Genomic DNA, 25,587 nt, shown 5'->3' with positions numbered 1-25,587 from the left:
GCTCTTAGTAGACTGGTGATCAGTCCATCACAACCATCAGATCTTCCCTTTCAACAACTCCTTAAACTATCCCTCGATGACATGCAAACGCATGATGTCACTTCATATTTCTCGTTTTCTCTCCCGGAAACGACACTTCATATTTCGCTTTATTTTTATTTCCTTTGCAAGATGTCAATCCTTTTCGATATTAATTACAATGATTGGAGCTTAATTGCCACTTGCTATTTTTTACTCGAACTTTTTGCTGATTTTTTTTTAAATTCCTCATCCATCGATGGAGCGATTGAATTAGGCGTGTGGACGCAAATGCTACCTAACCTCACAAGGTCGACAGGTATGCCATCAAAAAATGTTCTTTTGTGCATTTCTAATGAGTATGGAGAGTGGTCATCGCCAACCACTAAAGCTGAACCAGTACAAAATCACGAATATACTTAATTATTTGTTGTGAAATATAGTAATGACCTTTCGTAGATTACCACACACAGATACAACATAAGGTCGGCCCAAATGAATGGCAAATGGGCAATGGTCATGCAATATTGCCTTTATTTAGCAACTCTGCTACTAGTTAGCACTACTATAGAACCGACCTTATATACCGATCTATAACCGTCAGTTCCTAATAAGTTGTCAGTAATGTGGCATCAATATTGGTTAATAAGCAGTTTGAGAAGAATCAAACATCGAGGCTTATGAATCGGCAGTGACAATGTTTATCACTGTCGGCTGATGGATTTAGCCGGTAATGATGCTCTGCTCCCTCATCACTGTCAGCTTAATCCACCGGTCGATAGTGATAGAAGGACATCACTGCCGGCTGGTAGTATGAGCTGGCAGTGATGCCCTCCCCTTCCCTAGCTTCTTCTAGCATGAGCTTAACAAACCACTTCAGAGCTCTCTTTCTCGTAAACTTTCCCATGGCAACAACCACTTCATCTGTTCTCCCCCATTGATTCTCCCATCACTCAAGCTTAATTTTGGTCAAGAAGAAGGTCTAGATGAGCTCTCACTAACTATCTAAACAAAATCTCTTTTTTCCTCTCTATTTGCTCAATTGCCTTTTTATTCATTTTTTAGGGCAAATGAACTCTGAATTTTTCTCCAATAGCAAGCAAGCTTCTAGTAGGCTCTTGAGCTTAAGTAAGTTGAAATCCCCAAGTTAAATCCTATATTTAACATTTTAACTCAACACTTTAGCTTAAAAACCAAAGTTGATCTTATCCCTATGGAGACCCTAAGAAAATTTCAAAGCATGTCAAATAATGACCTTAATCAACCATACGAATGAATTTAGAAGTCTATAATGACCTTTTAGATAGCTTAGGATTGTTGGAAATCAAGTTGAAAATCAAACCAAATTGATTTTACTCTCTGTCGACTTGTTCCATCTAGGAAAATTATTGCCACACAGGTTTCCCATGTAATTTGGCACCAGATACTATTTGAGTGCCTATTATGGAAAATGTCTTTATTATTGATTTACATTAGCTATAGGTACGAGCCTATTTATTTTTTGTTTTTAATGAATTAGAAAAATTAGCCATAAAATTAAGGTATATCAAGCTTCAATTATATTTTTTTATATTTTAATTAATTAGCAATCTCCAATATAGAAACTTTAGGTATGAGCATATTTATTTTTGATTTTTAATAAATTAGAAAAATTAGCCATTATATTTAGGTATGTATTCTATCTATCAACACCTTCATAGTTATCTCACTCTTTCGACAGCCTCTATCCCTCCCTCGTCGGCTTTATTTCTATCTCTCTCATTCCTCAGCTCTCTATATGTAGAATACTCAACCGTTCGTCGTCATCATATGCAGAACTCTCAAGAAGGGATGACACCACCAACCACCGATCCGGCCCAGGTGCCAGAAGGAGATGTAGTGCCGCTGTCAAACATTAAAGAAGGTAACCCAAGCCACTACCTCAACCTAGACCAAACAGACGCATGTGGAGGCGACGAGATAATTCATAAGTAGATGAATGCTTCTGTTCTACATATTATTGTATAGGTTCTCCATAATTATTTTGCTTATGCACAGATGCCTGATGCTTTGGAGGGTCACGACAATGAGCAATCCTAGGAGCGGTATCGTACCTGAGGTCTCTCGAAGATGCCTAAGAGACGATTTATATATGATCACGGAGGTCTCACAAGTACGGGAGTCAACTGCATCAGAGAGAGTTCTGGGACCATACAAGTTAGTCTGTAAGATAGCTGTTAAGGATCATATGCCCATCATCTACAAATTGTGGACTGACGAACGAGGTGATCCGCACGTAGTTCCTGATTCAATCAAGAATGACATCTTGTGGCCCAAAATATTTTAGAGGTTCGAGTTCCCTGCAGAGACAGATATAGATGTAGTTAAGCGTAAGGTGCAAATAATTATGGGGCTTTTATTTAAGAATTGGAAAGGCACACTGAACAGAACCTATGTGTAGAAAGTTACAACATCATATTTCAACAAATGACTGCAACTGAAAGATATTGGCAAGCCTTTACAGAGTACAAGTTGTCAAAAGAACCACAGAGGTTGAGTGAGGTGAACAAAGCAAACTCAAAGAACAAAGTCTACCCCACAAAGTCGGTAGTCGTGGATATGTGAGGAAAGAACAACAGTGATAACAACAGCTAGATGAACTATGAGAGAGAGGTGTCACGCTTTAGACGGAGGATTGTAGCGAACGATCAATCCAATAATTGAGCTCAACTAGTACTATAATTTGTGTCAATCTGCTCATATACACTGAGAGCTTTCTTTAAAAAATGGCAGCCTTTACAAAAAAATGCCATTTATATATCTTTTGAGATTATCACTCGTCTAATAAGTGTATTTGTAAAGCCAGCACAATTAATCTCAGCGAGAGAGAGATTCGCTGCTAGTAGTAGTACAGCCTCGTGACAAGAGCTAGGTTTGGCAACATATTGTTAGTTGGTCCTGCTGTTGAGTTATACAGTACTACACGGGACTCGATCGATCATTGTTAAAAGTACATGACTTGTCTTTTACTTACCATCTTGGCTACCGTGTAATTCCCATCTATTGATCGTTTTCCGCATCCTACACTGTCACCTAGTATTAATTTTTTGAATTCCTGGGGAGTTCAAATGTTCAAGGTGATCACATGCTGTCGTCTATACAATTATGCCGTTTTGTTTTGTCCTGCGTTTTGCAGATGCCACATGCAATCATGCAGACGCATCGCCGAGGAATTTACAATGTAATATCTTATTGTAGCTATATGGGTCGCTAACCTCTGACGAGTAAGCAAGGTACGTGAGAACTGACAAAGAATGTCGTGAGGAAAGCTGATGGATGTACCTAAAGTGCATTGTGTGATGAAAATTAATATATCTATTTTCTTAACTTGCACGGCATGTGCTTCTCTTTTCCAGGTATTTATAGATTCTCTAACATTTTATAAACAATTAATTAATTATAAATATATACACACTATCTTAGAACGGGTTATCATTGAGGTATGTTAAACCCTATCACATACGGGTATGTGTTCCATCTTTTGCAAAAGCGTATGTAATATCGAGTTTGTTACACATGGTTACAGTTTCGTCTGTAATATAGCTACACACATACGAGTCTAAATAGGATCCACGTATGTAATATAGCTACACATATATTAGTTTCGCAAGCCTCGTAGACGGAATTTTCTAAAAAAACTGTCTGCGTGTATTAAGGGTCACAAATGGATTTTAAGGAAACTCGTTTGCCCTGACTGTCCTCATGATATGGCATACATCACAAGCATCACATGCAAATTCACATAAGATATTACATGCATATACATCACATGCATCATATTTAAATTAATTAACAAAAGAACATGGTTCACAACATAATTAAACATAGAAATACCATCAGAACATGGTTTAGAACATAAACATATATACAACATGAATCCCTAATAGGTCTTCGAGGATTGAGCTTCAACAACACACCCGCATCTCGCCACAATCTTAGCAAAAGAATTGTCTTCATACATCTTCTCGTTGTCATCAAGATTAGGCACCATCCTCGCTAACTCAGTCATACGCTAGAACCAAACAACATTGCTTCCAAATTTATTGCCCTTGTTAGGTAAGAGATGATGGTTCAAATCACTCTTTTAATTTATGAAAAATATCTTCATTGTGACAAACACTAATAGAGAAATTTTCATCATGAATAAAAGATATAAGAACACGATTCATAGCATAAATTGGCACTACCACAAAATCATTGAAAGTAGATAGTATGTCACAAACAGTTTCTTAGGAGCCATCACAGACTAAATATCCTCATACAGTTGCTAAGACAGAAGTGTATGTAAGAAGCCAGACGTTTAGGTGTGAATAAACTCACAGACGGATTTTATAAATTCGTTTGTTTCTATCATACAGACACATACGGTTTTTAGAAAAAATCTGTCTGTGATATTTTCACAAAAGGTTTTTCATAAGATCCGTCTATGTCTGGTAGGTAGACACCGATAGATTTTCTAAATACCCATCTGTATTTAAAGACTTGTCCTTGCCCGCTAGCTCTTTTGGCTTCCAACACACACAAACCGTTCATCTCCCAAGGCTCTTTTGGCTTCATACACACAACCCCTCGTCTCTCCTCAATACAAAGCGATGATGAGTGTTCTTCTTCCTCACTCGTCATATTCAAGTGTTCAACCGCATTGAGAAGCAATGATTGTTCTGCGCCCTCACCATTCGTGTTGGAGAAGCTAGATCTCGCCGGGGGTCAAATCCCTTTCATTGCACCGAGTTGAGTATCATGTGGTTCCTTTCACTACACCGAGGTTTTTATTGCTTCGATCTATGCAACTGATGGCAAAACATTATTTTTCTTCATAGATCCGCAATAGCACAATTCACGATAATTAGGAGGTGGCAGGATGGGGTTGTCCCTATGGCGACTTCGACAGTGTGGGTGCTTAGCGTTGACTTTGGCCCAGTGGGGTTCATCTTCTTTGCTGCTGTGAAGGCCTCCACTGTCGACCCTATGGACGCCATCAACCGCATTCTCCATTCGGTTCTACCTGATGAAAATTTCTCCATTGTTGTTTATCAAAATGAAGATATTTCATCAATTGCAAGACATACTTGAGTGCCCATTTCTTGCTAAACCATGGCTGGCGGTTTGGCAGTAACACAATCTAGTTCTGGCTGATGTGTGAGATCGTCAAGGTGTAGCCAGATCCGGATGACTGTGAGATGGTAATTGAAGATGATTCTTGGGTTGATATCATGCTGAAACACAGGAGGCTGAGATGATATCTATCATCTCATCTTTTTGAAAGACGACATCAATAGACCCAAGTTTGTCGATCAATTTTCGTTTCTTTGGAAGATGTCATCGCCATGATGTCAATCATTTCATCCTTTTGGAACACGTCGTCAATCAACCAATGATATATAGCTAGCTAGATTTTTGTGTTATGAACAATGTGTGATTTGCATTTGTGTGATGTTCTTAACCTTTGTGATATAAATATCTATGTTTTGTGTTATGAATAATGTTTGATCGATGTACTGAACAATGTGTCAATGTGTTTAATTTGAGAATCATAATGTGTGTATCTTTGTAACCTAGGTAGCAAATTTGCTTATAAGGGGGAAAGGAAGACACATACGGTCTTTAAAAACAAATCCATCAGTGACTCTTAGTAGTCATAGACGGGTACAAACAAACACAGTCTATGACTCTTATTAGTCACAAACGGTTATCAGAAAACTCCGTCTGTATGTAAGTGCATTAAACATAAACTCAGAGTGTTTTAGTCATAAAATGTTGAGCCTATATATATCTACCTCGGAGTGTTTTAAACATAAACTCATGTTATGCTGTAAATAATTAATAGTGTAAAATAATATGCAGAATGTGAATACGAGAACTAAAAAGAATGGGTGAAATCGAAACTGTAAAATTTGAATTGCATGTATAGATTATTTTTTCTGTCACGTATACGAAGTACTATTGTACGAGAAGAAATTACTATCAGCTTGCGATGCCTTTTTCTCCCCGTCCGGAATTGCGTAGAACGTGGATGAGATGTGTGGACTAAAAAATGATGAATTGTTGGTGGTTCTCACTGGTTTATCTAGGCCCATGCATTTCTAGACTACTCTAGTAATGAACAGTGCGGCTACTAGTTATTAGTACTTGCTCATTTCAGGTGCATTTCCCACATATGGTACTCGTGCTCAAGCTTATCTACAGTAAACCCTGCGGCTAGCTAGCCAAGACATTCATTCATGGTTTTTATTTGTCTGTTACTTACTCATCCGGGCTACTTAATCGGGTAAACTGAGCAACACCAAATTACTACTCATCCAACCAAATATCTTGCACAGAGAGAGAGACAGAGAGAGAGAGAGAGAGAGAGACGGCCACCGGCCACGTACAGGGAGAGAGAGACGGGTGGTGAAACGGATGAGCATCTTGAGGTGGTCCCATAGGGGGCACACGTGGGGCCCACCGTCCAGGTCACTGTCGTGGACGGCTCATCCATTCCCCGGCGCTTTCCCTAGTTAGATCAGCGAGCGCTTACCCTTACCTTACCCATCGAGCTGAGCTGAGCTGAGCGGAGGCATTCCGGGCACCACCCCACTATACCAGGTGCGACGATAGGCAAGTGCTCAGTCATAGCCAACCACTCACGCTCATCCCTCTTCTTCTTCCCTTCCCTTCCCTTCCCTTCCCTTCTCTGCCAGAGGGAAAGAGACGGAGGGGCGCATGCTCCGGTTACTAGCTTCGTCAGTTCGATCCGCGCCTTTTCAATCAGCTTTCAGAATTTATTGCCACGGCCCGGTTCGTGTTTGCTAGCTTCGATCTGCTCATCCTGTACGTTTTCAAAAGAATTTCCTTTTTGTCTACTTCATTTGGTACTCTCTTAATCAGATGTGTGTTTTTTGTCGATGCTTTGGTTTCTTGCTTGTATGCATCTCACGTTCTCTTCTTCTCCGGCCTCCCTCTCGTTCTCCATGCATGCCGCCCTCCCTAGCAGCAGCTAGCAAGCTCCCTCTCTTTTGTGGTTTGTGCTAGCTTCTCTTTTCTGCCTTGTTTGTTTGCAAGTGCAACAACCGCAGCTAGGTTTCTTTGGACTTTCTTCCTCCTCGCTCTAGCTCCCTTTTCGCTTTAATTTATTTGTTGGTTTGTAGAGAGGAGCAACTTTGTCCTCTGTGGCACGCCACAGATCCATCCATGTCCGTGTCCGTGTCCATGTCCATGCATATGCTACAGTGAAGCGTGCAGTAGTACATGTGTGCTACTTGTTGTTCCATCTATCCTTCCTGGATGCATAGATACATAGATGCATGTATAGATTTGTGCAGCCTGCATGCTCTCACACCGTTTGCCTCTTCTCTCCGTTGTCTTTTAGATCGATCGTCCAGAAGAAGCCGGAGGCGATAGGTAGAGAGAGGACGAAAAGTCTAACAGATTCAGGTAGGCTATTGTCCAAGGTACATATCCTTCGTGACCTGGACTGGTCAGGACTGTGAGAGTGTGGCGACTGGCCTCTAGCGACTCCGAAGCCATAAGAGAACAGCACACTTGCGTTGGTGGTGGTGCCGTGCTAATCAATTCTGTGATCGATGGCGGCTGCCTCTTCTGCACACTTGTTCGGACTCGGCGACGCGCAGATGCAGCCACCGCCACCGCCACCGCAGCAGGCGGCGCCTCCTCCTCCTGCGCAGAACCCCGCCACGCCGGCCCCCAAGAAGAAGAGGAATCAGCCCGGCAATCCAAGCAAGTATCCCGGCAGACCCTCTTCCTGCAATTCAGTTCAATTCAATTCCCCCTGTTGTAGAGTCATGTGCATGATTAATCCGAATCATACGATAATATATAATCAATGACAAACGAACCATGCATGCCTGCATGATCCAGCAGATCCCGATGCGGAGGTGATCGCGCTGTCCCCCAAGACGCTGATGGCGACCAACCGGTTCGTGTGCGAGGTGTGCAACAAGGGTTTCCAGCGGGAGCAGAACCTGCAGCTGCACCGGCGCGGGCACAACCTGCCGTGGAAGCTGAAGCAGAAGAACCCCAAGGAGACGCGGCGGCGGGTGTACCTGTGCCCGGAGCCGACGTGCGTGCACCACGACCCGTCGCGTGCGCTCGGCGACCTCACCGGGATCAAGAAGCACTACTGCCGCAAGCACGGCGAGAAGAAATGGAAGTGCGACAAGTGCAACAAGCGCTATGCCGTGCAGTCCGACTGGAAGGCGCACTCCAAGACCTGCGGCACGCGCGAGTACCGATGCGACTGTGGCACGCTCTTCTCGAGGTACTTCGATCCAACCCTGCTAATTGTAGATCGACTTTTACCTTAGAATAGTTTTTTTTTTGAAATCTCTGTTCAATTTGTGCGCATAGAACTGATCAATTTTACTCCACTTATATGCGGGGCAAGTACTTTTTTCGGAATTTTTTATGCGGGGCAAGTACTCCTACTCCATGAGAGAGTATGTATGATTGGGTCATGATGAATTCATGGCGGTGCTTGGTGATTTGATGCGTGTGGGTGTTAGGGTTGTCACTGGCCGGCAAGCTAGCTGCCTGTTCTCTGCGCCCGTGCTGCGTCTTGCCTTGCGTCTTTCTTGTTTGGAAATTGGCTTTCGATTCCCTCCTATTGCGTGCTTGATTTTTTGGACCCGGCATGAGAGAGAGAGAGAGAGGTCACACGTGAACTGCTAGCCGCTCTTGTCTCTTGCCTTGAGGGGGCACTGGTCCGTCGTTCTCGCTCTCGCTCCTGCCCGCATGCCATGGTTGTTTTGAGAGTACGAAGAAAAAAACAAAAGGCAGTCTCCTTTTTCACCTCGGAATCCGTAGCCTGCTGTCAGGCTGCCCTCTCACTTCTCAGTTCTCTCTCTGTATATATATCCACGGATCAACCCCCAACTGTTCACGCGACGACTCTTGCATGTCTCGCAAGTAGCACGGCCATGGCAGTCTGGCCTGTTCTCATGTGACGGCTGGATGGGATGCATCACGCATGCATACATCCACGCAGCGACACCATTCTATTCTTTTGATGGCGTCTTTTGTTTTCACTTGATTAAAAATTAGCAACTCTTATTCCTTTGATGGCGTCGTTGTCTTAGGATGGCAATTTTCCGGTGGAGGCGGAATCCACGGAGATCCGCCCCGAACGGGGTAGGGATGGGGACGATTTTCCTCCGCGGGCTCAGGGTGGGCTGGGAATAGTTTTTCCATGTGGGGCTACGGGCCTCCATTTTCGGATCATCACCGTCGGCTAGCTAGCTGGAGATGGTGGCCGCGCGCCAAGCCCCGGCGGAGGGGTGCGGCGGCTCGGTGGTGTGGAAATGGCTCAAGTTGAGGAGGAGCGGGCGAGGTCGGTCCGGTCAGTGACTCGGAGGAAGATCTCCTCGAGGAGGCCTTCCGTCAGGGAGGTCAGGGCCGCCTGTTGCTTCTGCGGTGACGACGGCTCTCCATGGGGGCTGTCGGGTGGCGAGGACAGCGGGGCCTTGAGGGGATCGATCAACGATCGTAGGTGACAGCGAGGCCATGGCGAGGCACCTGTGGAGCGAATTGGGGATCGAGAGCTTGGACTCCACCGCCGGACTCCCCCACGGGAGCCCGTCGAACTTCATGGTTCCGATGGGGCCAGGACCGGGGACGGATTTTACTCCGATATGCGTTTCGAGGTCGAGACGGGGCATCCCTCGCCGCCGTTGCCATCCCTACTGCACCCTGCTCGTTTGTAGCAAGTAGCAACGACTGCAGCATGCATGCATGCATGCAATGATGCAACTCGATGCACGGAGAATATATGCCACTCCAATCGATTGCTGTGCTTCTGTATGTTCATGTAAACGCATCGCATATGGCAAGGATATACATGCAATTCCCACGTCAGTATTTGGATCATAATTCCGTTTGTTTTGCCTTTCCATTTCTGGCTTGCTTGGATACATGACACTGTTCATGACCTGCACTTCTTGCTTTGGTAGCACATTCCATCCAAAAGAGAAATTAATTCTTTCAGTCAACCAAAAGCACGAGTATAATGTCAGGTTTAATCGTTGTACCAGTTCACTTCTACACACTAGCACACTAAAACAGCACATCTTTTTTTGTTCAGACATATTCTAGACATTCTATCAATGGTACGGTTCACATATAGGTTGACTGAAAGAATTCTTAAATATAAGTAGTATTTTTTCCTCAATGATCAACATCTAGTCTGATGGCACACAAAATTCTATAATCGGTGCTCAACAAATTGACTTCGATTTAAGAAGAAAAAAACTACTATGCAACTTATAAATAGCAAAAACCGAACAATTAAAAAGGTGCCACTCCTACTTACTAATATAGAATGCGATTGATCAAACATAACTCACAAAAAGAGATTTTTCCAACATTCTATAGATGCAACAAAAAATTGCGTCTAATATTCACATGTAATGTTATCTTTTTCCTTAACAGAATTCTGACAATATTTTCACTTTTGCTATTTCTCAAGCGCTTGAAAGTTGAAACTTCTTATGAGCTGAGCTGGTTGCATTGGAGCTATTTTTCAAGTGTTTAAAAATATATGTCGTTCGAGGTAGCACGCATATATCTGCTTGTTATCTCACACATACTGCACATTGCAGTTGAAGAATCATCTAATGTAATTTCAGTTTACAAGTACTATAATTTCCTAATAAGTCGTTGATGTGTTTTCTTTGGTTGGACACTGCAGGAGGGACAGCTTCATCACCCACCGTGCGTTCTGCGACGCACTGGCGCAGGAGAGCGCACGGGTGCCGCCTATCAGCGCTGGCATGTACGGCTCCGGCGGCATGACCCTCGGCCTCTGCGGGATGACCGCCCCCCAGCTGCAATCCTTCCAAGCCCATGCCCACTCCTCGGCCACCACCGCCATCAGCGGCAATCCGGCGGCGCAGTTCGAGCACCTCATGGCGTCCTCCACCGGATCCCCCGCGTTCCGCGGCGCGCAGCCGGCGTCATCGTCCTCCTCGCCGTTCTATCTAGGGGGTGCCGAGGACGGACAAGGCCAACCCGGCCACACCTCTCTGCTGCACGGCAAACCGACCTTCCACGGCCTGATGCAGCTGCCGGAGCAGCACCAGCCGGGGAGCAACGGCCTCCTGAACTTGGGGTTCTTCTCGGGCGCGAGCAGCGGCCAGGACGCGCGCCTCGTCTTCCCGGACCAGTTCAACGGTTCCGCTCCCGGGGCCGGGAATGGCCGCGGCGATGGCGGCGAGCACGGCAACAGCAGCGCCAACACCGAGTCGGCGGCCATCTTCTCGGGGAACCTAATGGGCAACCAAATGGGAGGCGGCACCGGCTTCTCTTCTTCCTTGTACAACTCGTCAGAGACCGTCGCGCCGCCGCAGATGTCGGCGACAGCCCTGTTGCAGAAGGCCGCTCAGATGGGCGCGACGACGAGCGGCGGCGGAGGCGGCAGCGTGAACTCGCTGCTCAGGGGGCTCGGTAGCGGCGGCGCTTTGAACGGGAGACCTGCCGGAGCAGCAGGGTTCATGGCAGGGGAGAGATTATCGAGGAGCACTTCTCAGGCGGAGAACGAGAGCCAGTTCCGGGACCTGATGAACACGCTCGCGGCTTCCGGGAACGGAGCCGGCGCAGCGTTCAGAGGTGGCTTCCCTGGCGTGGACGACAGCAAGCTGAGCACGAGGGACTTCCTTGGCGTCGGTGGCGGCGTTGTGCGGAGCTTGAACGGCGCGGCGGGGCTGCCTCTGAGGCACGGCGCCGCGGGCATTGGCATGGGCTCATTGGACCCAGAAATGAAGTAGGAGATGGAAATCCGAAACAACCAACGCATGCAAGCACAACTCTTGGTTCGTACAGTACAAGCTAATGGCTAGGGTTCATGGAGTTGGTTTGAGACAAAGTTATGATGCAGGTGCATGGTGACTGCATGCTGGTGAAGTGGTGATCCACCCACATGTTGTGTTGTTGGATGTTGATGGGATGTACCGCAGTGTAGTGTAGCTTCTGGGGATCCATCATGGAAGCAAGAAATAATAGCAGAGAAGGCCGGACCATTTGTTCAAATGTTGGTGATTAATCAGTTAATTTTGGCTCTGATAATATTGGTGTCCATCAGTTTGAAGCAATCATGTCAATTAGTTAGGGATGCAAGCTTTGCCTTTTATTATCCACCCAAAACCCACTACTCCACCCTACTAGAAATGCGATTCCACCTTATCGCTAAGCTAATTCATTTTCTTGATTAATCATGGTGGATTTTTGTAACTAGATTGGGTCATTCGGTACCCACTTACAGCCCTACAATTGGTGGTGGGATCTCTCAAAGGAGAGAAATATATAGGAGTTGCGAACGGTACACGCTACACGGTGTGCGGCAGCAAAGCCACAGGGTGTGGCCGCGCCTACCTAGGTTCAATTCCTGGGTATCGCACATATCCAATTTAGCCTCCGATGTAGGCTCCGGACAAGGGAGCCCGGATTTAGAAGAAAAAAAAGAGGAATATATAGGAGTTGCAAACGCACGAGGAGTGCGGCGGCAAAGTCACAAGGTGTGGCTGCGTCCACTAGATTCGATTCTCGTGTGTTGCACACTCTCTATTTGGCCTCTAATATAGGTCCCGGATAAGGGAGTCCAGATTTAGAAAAAAAAAAGGAATACATAGGAGAATTATTTTGAAGCAAGAGGATCTGAGTGCATGCCATGTAGAGTCTGCCAAGAGCCTCTCGGGGCATAGGTACCACATTGTCGGTTTCGGTACAGTAAATATTTACACATCCGCTTCACCTAGTATCATTTTTTTAACATATATATTCTACTATTTGATCTAGTTCAGTCCCGGGTAAGCACATATATATTTTTTAGTAACCAAAACTTATACTATGTCTTTGTCTTAATTGAATGGACAGAGCAATTGTTTGCTCGTCTTTGGAAGGTAAATCAATATTTCAAATTAAATAGGCCCGGGCTAGAGAAATGGCATAGGTTGGGTTTTACTTGTTTCAAACATTTATATACGATTAGGAAAGTTCATCTCCCATGGTGTTTTGTGGAATTTGTATTTAATTTTTATAAACATGCAGAGGTCTCCTATTATCATCTATTGAATTGATAATGCATGGTAATTAAAAATCATAAAAAGAACACGAAAAGGAAGGCAGGAATCCGCACATGGCTCGACTTTCCTAATATCATCACGTTCGTAGACTTTGTATACTGAATACCATTTTTGTCATCTGTCACTCGCGTGTGGTGTAAGTGTGGAGCTAATGCGTGGACAGTATACGTCCCATATGTACTTAAAAAAAAGGAGTTGCTAATTTTCAATCGAGTGAAAACAACAGTATGTTTCACTTGATAACAACAACCGTTAGATGGCTGACAAAAAACTGATTCACAAGTGAACAATATTTTTCTATAATAGGAACATATATAATTTCGTGGTGCATGCTAAACAAAAACTCCTGACTGAGTACAAATCGAAGAACAGATGTATGATCGAACGGATAACACATCGAGTGAAACAAAGCTATGATTTCAATCGATTGATACATAGTAAATCTGAAAAAAAAAAGTGAAAAACCGCAGCAGGCACAGGCAGTTACGCCCTGGCCCGGCCGACATTATCTGGCCTACAATATTTGAGCCCATGCGCACCGCCTACCTGGCTGGACCCAAAGCTTATATATGCATGGCAGGGGAGCATCGAAAACATAGAGGGGAGAGCGGTGAGCAAATCCGCAAGACAAAAGGTTTGATCAAAATGTGAATGCTCTCGATTTATTCTGAATCTACATACAAGTTTTGCTGGAATGATATGATCTCCATAGAATTCCTAAATTTCCATCTTGATATATACGTGTATGTGCGTCGCACACTTTCTCTTGTCATCTCCTGTGGGGAAAAAAGGGTCAACTATCTTTCACTCGCCAAAAAAGCATCCATGTTTGGTAACCTCCTCCCCAAACTTCCTATCAATATATATATATCCGTCCCTTCTTTCCCCCCTCCTTAATTTGCACCACCTCCTATTGCCTCATAGACATCCTCCTTCCCCGCAATTGGCGAGGCACACCTGTTTTACTCAAGAAGAAAATTGAAAGGGGGAGGCAAAAACCGCAGCGAAAGAAATCAAAGAAAATCACTGTCCAGAGGTGTCCGGGCTTGAGATTGTCTACTCCGCTGCCAGTGCATAGTCGATTAGGGCCTAAGGAGGAATCACCTTGTCAAGCTCCGCCTTCTCCAGAGCCTCCTCCATTATATCAGACTCTTGCTAGGCCAGGATCGCACTCGTCATCTCGTCAGCGGTGGAGCTCTCCTTCTCAACCTTCTTTAGATCCATGGCAATGGAGGAGTTGAAGGAGGAGGTTTTTTTTGGGGGGTGGGGTGGGGGGGGGGGGGGAGGGGAATTGGAGGCAAAGATGCGAGAGGCACGAATAGATGATGGAAGGTAAACTATGACAGTAGGATGAATGATGAAGTGAGCTCCCCCTCTACTTTTATACAGGGCGACGACTCTCAAAAACGGCTCTTCGACTGGCGTCGTGACTTCACTCGAGGCCACAATCTCCTACTTTACCATCACGTCGCATTTAATGTTTGATGCATGCGAAGCAATTGGAGCAGTAACCCTAGGAACTCGTCACACCATGCCGCCACGCGCGCGTGTTTTCCCACCATAATCATGATCTACTGTCAGGTAAAAGATTCTCACCACTACCCGAAATCTTTGTTGTGACAGTTTAATTTTCGAACCTGAACAGTAACAAGTCTTTTCCTTCATTTCCTCTCGTGGGGTTGGGATGACATTTTTGGGATAATCAGAAATCTTACTTGGATGGAACACCTTCCCGAGGACTCGCCTAAGAACTCAGAGGCGTTCAGAACCCTAAATAAACGATATGAGAACCCAGAGAACCTAGTTATACGTCGCATCCTAATCGAGAACCTGAGTCTTACTCGATGACACGATCGAATAAAATGCTTATCTTTGTTGGACAGGTATTTGATCCGTCGAAGCCTCATTTCACGTACTGGTGGGTGCTTGACGATGACTACTGGATAATTACCATATCCGGATACCCCAGAGGTTCCCATAATTCTCGAGGCATACCTCTATTTTCGGGAAGGAAACCTCTGGAAGAAAATTACATGTAAGAACCTAGGGTATCTTATAAATAAAAAGTTTATCTCCAAGAATAGGAAGAAAGACTCCAGAGAATGTACGATACCCCTATATATACGGAGCCTGGTGATCATACGAAGGACAAATTGCATAACTCTCTCTTCAAGCCAGAAGACGTCACAAGCCGAGTAAAAAAGTCACCGACTAAGATAGATCTATCTAGACTAGTCACACACTCTCTTGTAACAAGCTCAGATTAATATAATACAAACAGGACGCAGGTTATTATCTTAAGTGTTTTGAATTACTTGGGCATGGATAAGTCTTGGGCGGTGCCGCGGCTCTCTAGAGCTCAGCGCAGCGCATCCTCCAGCTAGGGGAACGGCAAGTGGCCGAGCGCGAGGAAGGCGGAATCATCGATCCCCTCTGGCAACTACCACCGCGGGCTCTCACAGCTTTTGCGCAGGAGCGGAAGCTCCGAGGGGCCGTCGAGCTGCCGCTGATCCACCCTAGCTGGTTTGCTGTACACGCGCATAGTCATGGAGGCATGCGTCCTCAAGCTCCTGTACAGGCCCGTCGGACCGGTGGCCACCCATCACACCTTGGCGGCGTTCGTCGGTCCCTGGTCGTGTGCCTGGTGTACGGGCTCGACGTGGCCAACCCTCCTCCCCAACAAGGTTCACTTTACCGACGGTGGTTTACCGGTTTTACTAGTGGGTACTGGTAAAAAAAAACAAACCGATCAAAATATTTTGGATTAATTTGAGTTTTAAAATGTCTATATTATTAAAGTCATAGAATATTAAACAAATTAACATGGTAGATCACTTGTTTCTATGAGTTCCTAGTTTGAATCCCTCCCCCTCTTTTGATTTCTTTTTTTTCTTAAAATCCTAAAGTTACAAATCTAAATTTCGAATTTGAAGCCATCTCTTGTAAACGTCTCTACATTTTCAAAAAGATTGGACCAAAGTAAAAAAACCACTTATCGGTAATACTTGAATTTTATTTATTTATTTATTTTGATTTTTTAAAATTTTGTTTGAATTTATTCAGTAAAACTTCAGTAAGTCCGATATCTCCGAGAAATTAAATTTACCAGTGACCTCCGGTAAATTCGGTAAGGTTTTCCTGGCTCCCCAACGGCTTCGAAAATGAGTATAACACTTAATCTAAATTGAAATCCTATAATTCAAAAGGCCTCCTAGAGTTCAAGCTCTGGAAATGGAAACCAAAGACATTATAGGCCAATCTGTCAAATTTGAATCAAATTGGAACCCATTTGATAATAAATTTTGAGCTGCCAATGTACTTAAGTGATTAATCTCTATGCATCAGCATAACACTTAACCTGATTGGTAATTGAATAATCCAATTTCTACACCATGTGTTGGAGTACAAGCACTCAAAATGGAACATATACAACACATACAACACACCTGACAAGTTTGCGAATTTTTTGGAGCCCATTAACTATTTAATTCGGAAGCAAATAGAAGACTAAATTGTTTTATTTTCAGTCACTTGGACAGCTTGCTGACCCCTTCTCTGCCCATCTCGGTGACGCCACAGTGTTTGGGTGACGGTTCTGATCATGCCAAACACCTGGCGTGACTCCCTAGCTCTCACGTGTAATGTCGTTGAGCTACTATCATCATGGCTATCTTGATCATATCAATATATTTAGCGTGATTATTTTGACGTGATAAAAGAGACTAATTTTAAAATTTTAGATGTTCACTTATTATTAAAATATAAGTTTAAAAAGACAAAAAAATTCCGCTCGTAAACAAGTGCCTCGGCAACAGAGTCCTGCTCGGCGAGGAGCCGAGGATGGTCCAATGGTGTACGGCGTGTTCTGACTGTCCAGAAGAAGCTACCGTCTATCATCCACGAAGTGGAAGCGATCGCTGTCCTCACAGGTGTAGGCAGGAGATAGACGTGGTCGGAAGGCTCGTTCGGTGGTCACACGTTCAACCGTGGATGTGACACGACGGGCAGAGTAGCAGTCCTGCCTGTTTTGCTCCTATCTGTTTGAGCGCCGCGCACCGATTGGGGGGAGGGGGAGTTCACATTCCACGCAATTTGGCGATTATTGTGTAGAACGCAGCATGCACTGGCTGCAGATGGTGCCCTACTCTCTACATTAAAATGGGGTTATGGAGCACCACAACCAAATGATCATCGGAGTCGCTCGAAGCATGATGAAAGAAAAAGGAATCCCTGGAAGGTTCTGGGGAGAAGTCGTCGCAACCGCGGTGTTCGTCCTCCATAGATCGCCGACAAGGAGCCTTGACAACAAAATGCCTTATGAAGCATGGCTCGGCGAGAAACTTGCATTCCATTTCCCTCGCACATTTGGATACGTGCCCTATGTGAAGAACAACCAACCACATTTGAAGAATATGGAGGACTGGTCCACCCCCATGATCTTTCTCGGCTATGAACCCGACACCAAGGCATATCGTCTATTCGACCTTGCCAACGGCCAAGTTCATGCGTCCTGTGATGTCATCTTTGACAAGGACTCAAAATGAAGGTGTGTCGGATTCGGGGGAGCCATTCATTGTTGAGTACTCCACCCAATTCGTCATAGGAGAGGGTGAAACTGCATGCGAAGGAAATTCAGACTTAGCATCGAGCACTCCACTGATGGCCAGAACATAATCACTGAATGAGCGTATAGCCAAATCACACAGTCTAGTACATGTGCTTGCCGCTGATCACGACGACGCTCCCCTTTGACTTTGCTCAATGGATGATGTCCCTGGACTAGCCACGCCGCGTGGCTTTGCACCTAGGGAAATTGATCAAGCTTTCAACGAACTGCATCTTTCCACCGGTGAAGAACTGACCTCTTTTGACGTGGCGCGACAACATGAGTGCTAGCGAAGAGCAATGCTGGATGAGATACGCTCAATTGAGGACAACAAGACTTGAGAGCTCACTGACTTGCCACCGGGTCACCACTCAATTGGCGTCAAAGTGGGTTTACCGAACGTGACAAGAAGGGCGCCATCATCAAACACAAAGCATGGATTGTGGTGAAGGGATACATGCAGCACGGGGGCATTGACTTTGACGAGGTCTTTGCTCCAGTGGCGCGCATTGAATCTGTTCAGCTACTTCTGGCAGTGGTAGTGCACAGCAACTGGGAGGTACACCATATGGATGTCAAGTCCGCATTCCTAAATGGAGAACTCAAAGAGGATGTCTTCATCACGCAACCTTAAGGTTTTGTCAATAGAAAGCACAAGCACAAGGTTCTCAAATTGAACAAAGCACTTTGTGGGCTGTGGCAAGCCCCGCGGGCGTGGAACGAAAAGCTGAATGAAAGCCTCCTCTCACTAGGTTCAATCGGAGCGAGGCAGAACATGCCGTGTACACATGCCACACCAAAACATCTCAATTGGTGGTTGGTGTGTACGCCGATGACTTGGGTTATAATATCCTGAGTTTTAAAGCATGTTTATTAATTGTAAATTTTACTCTCAATTAAAACTTTTTATGATTAATTAAGCTAACTAAAGTCAATGAAGTATGTGTATGTATATAAGTGTATATATACCAATAGGTATACATTCATATATACCCATCGAAAAAAGAGCAGAAGATCCTTTTTCCTGTCCTCGAGATAACTTTGCCCAAAAGACCACACACCCGATTAGTTTCATGGTACCCTCTTACCTGTTTGGGGATCTTGCTTAGCCGATGGCTCTGGATCACGCTGCCAATGTCGCGTTGGCGAGGAGAAAAATGCACAGGTTTGCAGACGGTCTACCGGATGGCGCTGTAGTAGCTGGGGCAGGCTTCCCCAGGGCGCATGGCCTGAAGCCTACCACCAGTACTTTGAACATGAGGGCCTCTGCCGCCCCCCTACTGCATGGTCGGGATCTTCTGGGTTGTGCCTAACGGCGAATACCTTGCGACGGCTGGGGTCCTTAGAGCGGGGTTCGGTGGTTGTCGCGGATACAATCATGAGTAGCCCAAACAAACTACCAGAACTTACCAAAACGCAAAAACGCGCCTCCTACCTGACGCGCCAAATGTCGTGGGTTAATCCTAGACAATGATTTTGGGGTGTACCAGATGACCGATGCGTGATCAACGTCTTGGACGGGTGTGTATATGCTAGAACTCAAGAACAAACAGAGTTATCCAGATTCATGCCTCCCTTAGGATAATAACCCTACGTACTGTGTGTTTATTGGCGGCGAGTATGAACTAATACAAGATGAGTTTCTGCCAAGATCCACCGCTCTGCCCGGTTCCCCCCTTCTATCCTCCCCTTTACAAGCCATGTCCTCCTCTCGTTATATACTAGACTAGAGAGAAGGAGAACTTATAAATATGTCCAAAAATAGTAACCTCATGCCTAGTTAAACCTTCAACCTATAGGCTATTATTACGAAGCTTTGCGGTTAGAGGGCAACGAGATAGGGAAGTTACTCATGGATATGCCAGTGAGGAGGGAGCAAGAGAACATGTGGTGCCTCTCGTGGTAGGGCTGTAGCTCAGGGGAAGCTTGGTAAGCAATTCTGTCAGTGCCGTGAGGGTGCCACTTGGTTTGAATGGTGGTTCCCGCCGAGCGTGTCGATTGCCACATTAGCAATATTATGGTATAACCTACACACGCTATCACCTCCAACATGGACATGGGTGGAACACGTGTCAGACACCCAGGAGGGGTACCAAATTCGTGTTGGAAAGGAAAAGGATGCATCCACCCTCCCAAGTTGTCAAAGAAGAGGGGTGGGCGGTATTTCAAATAACGACTACCCGTGAACATTTCCCTTTTAGTTCTCCCTCTGCAGAGTTGATCCAAGCTTGAAACTTTGCAACAGGATTCAGCCTTGTTATCCGCAACCCTAAGAATTTTTACAGAATTTCTTGCGCATATTTTGATCGTTGGCTTGAAGCAAAATGGGACAGGGTGGTCGACATTTGAAATAACAACTCTCCTTTTCGATTCTCCCTCTGCCGAACTGGTTTCAGTTTGAAGTTTTGCAGGGTGAGGCACCTCTGTTTCCCCATCGTCTACCAAAATTTGGTAGAATTTTAATTCAGTTCGATTATCCCTCTAACGAACTTTTACGTCACTACTGTGTGCCTGTTGATGAAAGGTGAAGATTTCACCTGACAGGTTATGCTGAAAAATGTACTTCACAGGCCTTGGACAATGCCACACAATTTCGTTTGCTACAGAATAAGTAACAAAAATGGCCTAACAGAGTTGCACAAGGAATAAACAGAAGAATAACCCGCTACAAGCTATAACAAACCACAAATGTTACAAGCAAAAAGATCAGATAGGGTTACTGAGAAGGAAGGATGGAGTGCGAGCTCAAGTGGAGGATGTACATTTACACTGCAAAAAAATATGTACAGTTTAGAGGGGCAAAATTCGTCAGTAGCTCAGCGAAAAATTGGTTTGCGAAACATCTTTGACCCTGGATAACTTAACTAATCTGAAAGAATCTGTTCCAGCTCAGGATCCTCTGGTCTGACTAACACATCCTCGTCCAGTTCAGTGTCAACCGTCTCCTCTTTCTCTGCAGGAGCATCTTCTGCGTCAGATTCGCCAACCTCTTTGTCAGTATAATTAGGAACTGCTGGCTCACCAATGGCTTTGCCTCTCTCGGTAATATTATTCAAGACTTGATCGTTTTGAGATTTGGATTTGGCTACTGTGCCATCGGTCCTTTCACAGATACAGGTAGAGGGGTTCTCATGAAATTCCCCCCTTCCTGGCCTCAGCTCTTTGGGCTCTCCCATAAATCCTTTCTGAAACATGTGCACTTTTGATGAGAATGCGTCCCATGACATGTTTCTTCTGTTCAAAAATAAGGGATAGAGCCTTTTAGCATTTGGTCGGATCGTTCTCTTATGCCCAAAATACCGCCTGCAGAGAGCACCAAATATGGTCAAGACAAGTGACAAACCACAGACCACAGAGTAAGAAAAGTACAAACTGAAGGAACAAGGGATACCTTCGCCCAGCCAAAATTTTAGCCATGTTGCCATTGTTGTTAGCCACAAAAGCATCACTTGCATCGCAGACAATGAAATCAAGTGCAGCCATGCGAGACGAATATTTAGAGAATGGAGCCAGCTCCTCTTTGCGTGATATTGTTTCTTTCGTGTGGAGATTGGGGAAGAGCGCTTTAAGTGGTGCTAGAGTCCTTGCACCTCCATATATCTCTCCAGAAGCCACATAAATGTGTACATCCTTTCTGTAGCCCAGTGCTCTCAACATCAGACCAACCTCTTCAGGAGTTAGTGGGCATCTACCTTGCCTTCTTCCTTTCTCTGGGTTGCTAGCCTGAAATACAAAACAGCAGATGTCACACTAAGCAATTTGATCTTGGCTAGGCTATTCAAAGTACCTACTATATAGTACAGTAGCATACATACATGCAACGTTTTCCACCTTTTCCGTATTGCACCAAGTTCTCTCCTCTCTTTTTCTCCACCACCGTAATAGCACCCCGAAAAGGCAAGCATATCAGGTTCAAATCTGACATCACAAAAGGAACAGTGTTTAGGGGAAAGCGGGAAAAAAGAGATCAATATCACTTAAAAACTGGAAGGCAAACGTACACAAATAAGGGAAAAGTATTTGTAGGCTTTAGCTTTGGTAGAGAAAAATTAGAAATTAGTGCAACTTCAGACCATGATCACATGTGCCATTCCACGAACTCGTGGTCTATTGGCCCAATTGATACTACGTATCTAGCCAGTCTAGCGTGTAGAGGCCTGTATGAATCAAAATTTATTAATACACCAACATTTACTGTGCCAAGACAAGAGCATGGTACAGGATACCCGACTTAATAGGACCAACTGCCACTTATTTGTAACATCCGAGAGCATTGAACTTAATACACAGCTGGAGGACATTAGGGCCCTCCCTACAGGTGCCTGAATTGACTACAGGTGTTATACCCACACAAATCCAGCATGGTCATCGACCTGGACGAGGTCTTGGGTCATCAATCAGACTGGCAATAGATGGAGGCCAACGTTCAGACCATCCTAGCTAGAGTGATGAAAGCACTCCCTATGTTCTAACCTTTAAATGGGTTTTTTCAAGTCTTATCCACTGACATAAAGAAAGTAAGAAACTATGTTTTTAGGCGCACACACAAGCGTGTTATACGACATCTAGCATTAGACCCGTCTTCCTCTCAAATTAGCATAAAAAAGAACTGAAATATGTGAACTGAAAACACGAGAACTTGAGATGTGAGGACCTTAAATGAAGAGCAATAAAATACTTGCTCCTCTCCCTCATTCTTTGTATTAGATTTTCACCCATCTCTTGTATTGGGGCAGTAAATCTCAGTGCATGATAGTTGACTCTGCATCTCAGCTTTTGCAGTTCAGTTTGCAACCTGTTTGCTAATCTATAATCAAATTTTGTCAATCGAATAACCTGCGTCAGGTGAAAGAACTAATATCTTAGTAATAGTATTTGAAATATAAAAGCCCAATATCTCAAATATTCACAGAAAAAACCTTCCAATATATACATAAAAAATATATTTCAGAGAATGTTTATAGAACTAAATAGCATTTTTCTAACCAACGAATTTCCTTAATAATTTCACTATAGAAAATGTAAATTTGGCAATAGTCAAACAAACTGTTATATGGTTGATCACTAGAATGTAAAATGGGCAATTGACTGCAAGGCATATGGAATATCTCTGTTGTTGAATTCATATCAGACAAAAGTAAATAAAATTGGTTAAGGCAAATGATAATAGAGGATAAAACTAACATATCTTGGGAACGAACACAGCTACAATACAATGACTTACATGCTTCTTAAGAAGTGCAGGCAACACACGGTTCAAGTAACATCGCTCGGTACATTTTCGGGGGACACGCATTCTGTGAGGAGCCCGAAGTTTACCTCCTATCTCCGGAAGCTCTTTAACAATCTTTACATCTTTTGATAGAGATGAGATGAACAACTCGGCATCAAATATTTCAGAAAAATTGCTGCAGCAGAAATGGTATTAAATACAACCCAAATGAAATTAAGTTGTCTTATAGACATGAGTAGCCTTAGAAGATATAGGGTTAGAACTGTTCAGGACTTGGAATAAACCTTGGATCTTTCCAGAAAGATGTCTGATCCAGTTTGGGAACAACAAGCGTGGCATTTAAAATACGTGCAGCAACAACAGCATCAATTATCTGAAAAAGCAGCACATACACTAATTAGTCTTAAGAACATGGAACCAGAAGAGACACATAAGTACTAGAAGTTAGTTGTGAGACATGACAAATCACTCCAGCAGATTCTTATTCAATGTGATAGCGAAAATGAGGAGGCAGACCTCAAACTTTAGGGCTTCGACATGTTATATGAGTCATAACTTCTACGAAATAGCATGCCTCACTGTCAGGACCCATATGAGCCATAGCTTCTAAGCAATAGCATGGACTGTTATAAGTATCAATTGGTGATTACTAATGGTTCAAATATGGATTGAGGAAACATACTCTAAATTTATGTTATACGTTAAGGACTACAGAATCGAGAAAAACATATAATACATGTTTACACAGTTATTTCTGGATTTATGAGCTATTGCCTATTGGCTACCTACATGGAAAACCCCATCCTTACAAATTCGGAAAACGAAAGATAGTTGGCAGAATGTAGAATAGAAGTGCATCAATCTTAGCATCTTTATGCATTTATGTTCCTACATACAGAGATTGGGTTTAACTCTAATGATGAATCTGGTATTAGTTTAGCCACTTGACTGTTGACAACTCGCATTAATTTAAAGTAAGGATATCCAGCTTAAGGAAACCTGGAAAAGGATCCTCAGCATTTTGGAGCAGATTATAGTAAATGACAATGTGTATTACAGGTTCAAGAGCTTTAAAGTCTGGGTGCAATTAGAGGTCAGTTAGACCATAAAATTGTACATAAACATGTGCAAACAGATCGGACACATGCTTCTTCATATCCATCTGCATGCATAGTAATAATGGAACATGAAAAACATGTCACACACTTACTCCTGTTCTCTGTTGATTGAGGCCTCCACTTGTAACAATCATCAAATAGCGGTCTGGTTCTGTAATTATATTTGAACCTGCAAAATTTGAACACGGACTACTTTAGGAAAAGAAAAAGAAAAAGAAAAACAACCCCAGCACAATAAATAAGAGGTATCACCAAACCATTTCCAGAATATACAAAGCATCAGTAAAATGTAAACACCTAGCATTCATAACATTCTAGAACTGTGGAACAAATACAACATCAACAATACCCTATGCAGCTATGGCGAATTTTAACAAAGAGTCACCGGAAGTCAGATTGCACACCAAGGAACTTGCTGCTTGAGTTGCTGCACCCGTAATATTTGCTAGCAAGCTTTGAACCCCACAGGTCATCCACCACAGTCGAACCATTTCTCTGCATTTGAGAGAATGTTGTAATGGATTAATCAATCCTGGACACAAAAGGTTTAGTCTAGTGTAGCGAGTATGAAGACATATCATTTACTCTGAAGATAAAAGGTCTTCACTTGAAACTAATCTGATGTGGCACAGTACTTCAAAACCAATTATAATTTAGATAAAACATGTACTAGAGCATGCAATTTTTTACCCCTATAGAATTTATATAACAAAATAACTCAATACAATAGCTTTTCACCATATCATTTTTTTCCCCAAAATGGCACATGAACTGGACTAATTCTTTTACCTACCAATTAGAGCAAACATCACCCGATCTGGTCAATTAATCAATCAAACAGGAGCTGATGCAGGGTAGCTAACTCAAAATTACACCGAACAGAACATAATCTAACAAATTGACTCAGTAAAACTAGTGACGATATAGTGCGCTCCATCTAACCGGAGAAGCGCATACTTACCAGAACACGGGAAACCTCGCTGCGCTCGGCATCCTCAATGCTGCCGTCGCCGGAACTGTTCAGCTGCGCGGGCGCGAGCACGTACGCATAAACGAGACGAGTTAGATCAGGAGATGTGGCGAAAAAGTGCGAAAGGAGATAGGGTACTAGTGCGATACCAGTACATGGACCCAGCGGTGGTGGCGGGAGGAGGCGAGCGCGGGGTGGTCGGAGAGCGGTGGAGGGGAGACGTACAGCAGCGCGACGGCGGCGAGGAGGAAGAGCAGGAGCGCTGCCGCCGCAGGCAGAGCGGCGCGGCGCGGGCACGGGTGGTGCCCGCCGCGCCGCCGCAGCTGGACCATCCCCCCCCGGAAGAGGGGTATCTCAGGGCAGCTGGGACTGGGTTCCGCGGCCGCCTCACCACCGTCGGCGCCGGCATGGGACCCCCGCCGCCTCTGGATCAGTGTGTGTTTGAACTCGGGAAAGGATGGGCGCACTAGAGAGAGCGGAGTACTCTGTTTCCGCTTTTTCCTTTTTTACTTTCACATAAAAGCATTATAGGA

The 25,587-nt window shown here is 44.4% G+C and overlaps 2 protein-coding genes across 6 annotated transcripts; one reads left to right on the top strand and one right to left on the bottom strand.

Moving 5' to 3' along the window:
* Positions 1-6,600: 6,600 nt before the first annotated feature.
* LOC133898797 (protein indeterminate-domain 5, chloroplastic-like) lies at positions 6,601-12,111 on the top strand. Of its 5 annotated transcripts, XM_062339539.1 has the most exons (5): positions 6,661-6,867; positions 7,406-7,773; positions 7,915-8,314; positions 10,739-11,858; positions 11,924-12,111. In XM_062339539.1, the coding sequence occupies exons 2-4, from the start codon at positions 7,620-7,622 to the stop codon at positions 11,811-11,813; spliced, it is 1,629 nt and encodes a 542-aa protein (XP_062195523.1). In that variant the 5' UTR covers positions 6,661-6,867; positions 7,406-7,619; the 3' UTR covers positions 11,814-11,858; positions 11,924-12,111. The 5 variants fall into 5 exon arrangements, with proteins under 5 accessions (XP_062195522.1, XP_062195523.1, XP_062195521.1 ...); XM_062339538.1 differs by lacking the exon at positions 6,661-6,867 and adding an exon at positions 6,601-6,642 and having other exon boundaries at positions 10,739-12,111; XM_062339537.1 differs by having other exon boundaries at positions 6,661-6,834; positions 10,739-12,111.
* An 8,268-nt stretch (positions 12,112-20,379) lies between these two features.
* LOC133899349 (O-fucosyltransferase 16-like) lies at positions 20,380-25,544 on the bottom strand. Its single transcript, XM_062340331.1, has 10 exons — positions 25,204-25,544; positions 25,046-25,108; positions 24,489-24,579; positions 24,177-24,253; positions 23,251-23,339; positions 22,958-23,141; positions 22,388-22,569; positions 21,549-21,651; positions 21,125-21,456; positions 20,380-21,036 (listed from the first exon to the last, which is right to left on the bottom strand). The coding sequence occupies exons 1-10, from the start codon at positions 25,384-25,386 to the stop codon at positions 20,598-20,600; spliced, it is 1,743 nt and encodes a 580-aa protein (XP_062196315.1). The 5' UTR covers positions 25,387-25,544; the 3' UTR covers positions 20,380-20,597.
* Between the last annotated feature and the right edge of the window lie 43 nt (positions 25,545-25,587).

Source organism: Phragmites australis, chromosome 18 (assembly GCF_958298935.1).
Source record: "Phragmites australis chromosome 18, lpPhrAust1.1, whole genome shotgun sequence".
Taxonomy (NCBI): Eukaryota; Viridiplantae; Streptophyta; class Magnoliopsida; order Poales; family Poaceae; genus Phragmites; species Phragmites australis.
This window is presented reverse-complemented; position numbering and strand designations above follow the sequence as displayed.